General features: G+C 42.6%; 1 protein-coding gene across 1 annotated transcript; it reads right to left on the bottom strand.

Annotated features, from left to right (window-relative positions):
• Positions 1 to 1,511: 1,511 nt before the first annotated feature.
• LOC119413160 (protein FAM163B) lies at positions 1,512 to 3,786 on the bottom strand. The gene is made up of 2 exons (XM_037680180.1): positions 3,694 to 3,786; positions 1,512 to 1,958 (listed from the first exon to the last, which is right to left on the bottom strand). Exons 1-2 carry the CDS (start codon positions 3,784 to 3,786, stop codon positions 1,512 to 1,514), a joined length of 540 nt encoding a protein of 179 aa, XP_037536108.1.
• Positions 3,787 to 4,582: the final 796 nt, after the last annotated feature.

Raw genomic sequence — 4,582 nt, 5'->3', positions numbered from 1 at the left:
AAAACCTCCAGCAGCTGGTCTCCTCAGGTCCTCTAAAACCTCCAGCAGCTGGTCTCCTCAGGTCCTCCAAAACTTCCAGCAGCTGGTCTCCTCAGGTCCTCCAAAACCTCCAGCAGCAGGTCTCCTCAGGTCCTCCAAAACCTCCAGCAGCTGGTCTCCTCAGGTCCTGAATGTTTGCAGATTGTGGTCAAAAGAAGAGAAGAAGCTTTCTGTGGGAATCTGGAACAACTTTGAGACGTGCTGGTGCCATCAGATAAAAGTTCAGCATTTGATTTGTTTCCTGTGTTCCACAGTCTGGGTTTATGAAATATGCAAATCATTGCATTCTGTTTTAGTTTATATTTTACACAATGTCTCAACTTTTTGGTTGTATCTCATGGATTCAAATGTCTAATTTTACCAAAATAAAAGCCTTAATGGGGTTTCATAAAGTTGAAAAACCTCAGTGTTCTCACAGAATTATTATTTTTTTTTAAAGTTAAACAAATTTGACTTTAATGTTTAAACTTCTCTGATGTTTTTGGCACAGATTTAGTTTTTTAGTTAACAGTTTAAAAGACCGTTCACGCTGAGAGGCTCACCTGCTGATGGAAACATCAAATCTACTAAAACATCCTGAAAACACAAACATGTGCCTCACTTCCAAATCTTTTCTAAAACAAACTAAAAAGGCCTAAAACTAACAGATCCTTAAAAATTACTCTGCACTCGTGTTTTGTTCCCTCATTTAAAACATTTAACTTAATTGTTTCTGCACCGAGTTGACCGTCAGGATTTGTACAAAACTAAAATAAAAAGCGAGAGATTACAAATAATCCATACAGATTGATCCGTTTCTTCACAAGTTGACCTCAGGGCTCACTGACAGAACTTCATATGGTTCTGTGTGTGATATTACGTTTTATATCCTAATGTTTCTAACGTGACTGTATGAAAACAGCTGCGGTGCATTTACAGTCGTGTTTATTATTTACTGCAACTTGTCAAACACATTAAGAATTATGTGACACAACGTCCACAAGCAGATAAGAAATAATCAAATATTCACAGGAAGAAACACTTGGAGCAGCTGAACATTCGACATCTAGTGATTTTGTGTGGCAGCTATAAACTCTGTGGCCTGTGCCAATAAAACTTGGTGCTCTGATGTTTTCTAAAGACCGTGGAGCTCTTCAAGAACAGACAATAAACCAATGAGGGTTGGATGAATCAAATCACCTGGACAGAATCCAGTCCGTCACATATTCAATGCTTCCCGTTCGCTAACAAACAGAACTCGTGTTAAATCTTGTAACTAGAGCTCAAAGTGAAGACTGATTTGTTTAAACTTTAACTAACTCAACTAGCTAAACAAGTTTGGATAAGTTGATCACAGTTGGTTCAGTTCACATCTGGCAGAGACATTTCCTGCCAGCTGCAGCCTTTCATGACGGTGCAGCAGCGTGGTGCGGTCCTGATGCTGCAGATGCAGCGTCTCCATCACGTCGCAGCGTGCTTCCAGACAGTAGCAGCTAGACGTCGGTGCTGTAGCTCTGGGTCATCATCTCCTTCATGGTGTAGGACCGGAGCAGCTTGTGGTAGAAGCTGGCCAGGTCGTCGGGCAGCTCCAGGTCCTGCTGCTGCACAGTCCTGTAGCTGATCCTGCGCCCACCGTTGCACAGTCTCTCCGGGTGCTGCAGGTAGAAGGGCATCGAGCAGCGGGCGCAGGACGGGCAGAAGGCGTGCGCACGCTGGCACCTGCGTGGAGGAGGAAGGGGAGGAGGCGGGGAGCAGCTGGCAGATCCGTTGGCCTCCGTCAGAAAGGTGGGGGGGTAAGTCTCGGGCTCGTCGCTGTACTGCTCTGGGGTTGGAGGGGTAGGAGGAGCGCACAGAGCCAGGGGGCGAGAGGGTGACATGGTGTCCAGTTCTGGTTCCTCCTCTTCCCCCTTCTCAGACTCCTCCTGCTTACAGCAGTAATACTGCCGCCAGCAAACAGAAGAGCAAAGAGTCACCATGTTTGTTTTAAGTGATGCTATCACAAATAAAAATTAATTAAATATAGGACACAGGGGTTGAACGACTACTTTTAAAGTCGACTTCAAAATGATAAAAGTCGATGTGACGTCAGAGGAACTCGACTAAAAAAAACATAATTTAATATTTACCAAAAAAAAAAAACATCGGGAGCATATATTTATGATCCTACCATTTATCATAAGTCACAGGAAAACCAAAACTATTATTAAGCTGCAAAAGTTTAATCCACTAAATGAAATAAACCACTATGGCGGTGGTGGATTCTCCACGGGCGGTTGAACCAGAAGATCCATCCTTAGTGAAATACTTCCACACTGTTCATGAATTTCCACCTGTTTGGAAAGACTTGACCTGCTCCTCACCTTCCACCTGATGACACAATCACTCACTGTGACTAGTCGGAACACCCCTGAGATGTCCTAGAATCGACTAGTCGACTTTGTTTCCGTGAGTGCTGGAGTAATTCATACCAAACAGACTTTCATGCTTTTCTACTTTCTGTGCAACTTTGAACAAATAAAGTTGATCAAAATAAAAAACTCATTTCACCACATTAATAAGAAGTCTGACTGCAAGTCTATACATGTAGTACACTTTTCTTTTTCACCTGAGGTGCAAATGTTTTTCTTCAGGGTCGATGCTCAGCTGGTGCCAGAACTGATTGTTTTTTTGAGAACTGTCATAAAATCATATAATGTCTTGACTTTAAAGTTTATTAAAGCAAAATGTTTAATTTTTCTGTGGTTCATTCTGAATTTCTGTTCGTCTCCCAGCTCACCGTTTGTCTTGTTATTCCTGCAGAGTAATCTTAATATCATTAATCTCCTCTGTGCTCAGATTACACTGGATGAAGGAATTATTTATTCTGAATTAAAGAGCTGTAGCACTCGCCTGCTGCCTTAAAGCTTTCAGACGGAGAACATTTCACTTTGAGGAATGACAAAGTTGAATCAGTTTGGGGTGAATCTTGAAAATAATATCCACGCTCTTGTACGACATCTCACAGAATCTGTTGCTGATCGGAGTACGTGCTGTGAACGACTGTCAGCTACTACCACACCACAGATTAACTCAGTATCTGTAAAACTAACGGAGCCTTTTTATGTGCAGGCCAAAGATAATCAGCACAGAGATGAGATGTGAGATATTTTACTAACAGACAGAGTTACTGCTGAAGTTTAAAGCCAAACCTTCTTATGAGTAGTACTTAAGTGTGTTGGGGATGATGCTCAGCTACTACCACATGGAAAAAAACACAACCAGACTATTCTCCTTTAAATTTACACAATTTTGATAAAGATTTTTTTTTAACAAAACAAGTTTCCAAACTCATCATGTTGAGACGATGCTCGGTGGTGCCACATCAAAATACACTTAGATATTTGTGGCAGATGAAAATAAAAATTCACTGTCAAATTAAGCCATTTTTCCACATATTGAACAAAACATTGGCGTGTTAATATCTAAGATTCACGCTGAACACGTCTCGAAACTTTGCTCAAAGCTCAGCCATAAAAAGGTGGCTGCGTATATTTCTTATTCATTTACATTTTATAGCTTTTCGTGGCGTTCTTAGTTTTTTTTTAAAGTGCCAAGGTGCTGCTCACAGCTACAAAACGTGTGTCTGTCATGATTTTTAACTCTTTATGTGAGAAGTGAAGAGTGAAACAATCGTACCTGCAACCTACATAAACACAGCACGCCAACGATGGTCAGTAAGATGACTGTAGCCAGAATTCCTCCTGCGATGACCACGGTCCCGGCTGACATTCGAAATGCTCCCCATCAACCACCTGCAGCCGGAGGAAGAAAGGAGGGAGAGGATGGGGGGTGGGGGGTGGGGGGGGTTTAGACAGGAGACAGAAGCAGAGATCGGTTTAGGAAAGGGAACAGATGGGAGGAAGGTCAGAGATGATGAAAGGAGAAAAGAGCGACCAAGATTAAACAAACCTGATGAACAAAATAATAAGAAATGACAACAGAGAACTGAAAGAAGGAAAGAAGACAAAAGAGGAAATTAAGTAAAAGAAAGAGCGAGGATTTACAATTTTTACCATTTTAAAATGTTCATGCCATCAAAAAAAACAAAACAGATTAAGGTTAATCCAGATTATTTATGGCAAATTAAACTGACAGTACGGGAGCCAGCTTTTTTTTCTAGCAAAGAAAACTTTCTTTGACAGTCTAAAGCTGAGGACCGATATCTTAAGACCCATCCATCCATTCATCATCTTCCACTTATTCTGAAGTCGGGTCGCGGGGGCAGCAGCTTGAGCAGGGAGGCCCAGACATCTCTTTCCACAGCCTCCTCTTCCAGCTCTTCTGGGAGGATTCCAAGGCATTCACAGGCCAACCAAGAAACATATAGTCTCTCCAGCATGTCCTGGGTCTTCCCCGGGGTCTCCTCCCAGTTGGACATGCCCTAAGCACCTCTCTTGGGAGGCGCCCAGGGGGCATCCTTACCAGATACCCGAACCACCTAAACTGGCTCCTCTTGACGAGGAGGAGTAGCGGTTCTGCTCCGAGTCTCTCCCAAAGAACTGAACTTCTCACCCAATCTCTGAGG

The sequence above is a fragment of the Nematolebias whitei genome, chromosome 8, assembly GCF_014905685.2.
Source record: "Nematolebias whitei isolate Nwh7 chromosome 8, NemWhi1, whole genome shotgun sequence".
Lineage (NCBI taxonomy): Eukaryota > Metazoa > Chordata > Actinopteri > Cyprinodontiformes > Rivulidae > Nematolebias > Nematolebias whitei.
The sequence above is the reverse complement of the archived record's forward strand: the minus strand, read 5'-3'. Positions and strand labels throughout refer to the sequence as shown.

What these genes read in the sequence shown, in the direction of transcription:
- LOC119413160 (XM_037680180.1), bottom strand. Translation starts at nt 3,786, where the DNA reads ATGTCAGCCGGGACCGTGGTCATCGCAGGAGGAATTCTGGCTACAGTC. An exon ending in TGTGTTTATGTAGGTTGCAG is followed by an intron (nt 1,959 to 3,693) that starts GTACGATTGTTT and finishes TGCTGGCGGCAG; the next exon opens with TATTACTGCTGTAAGCAGGA.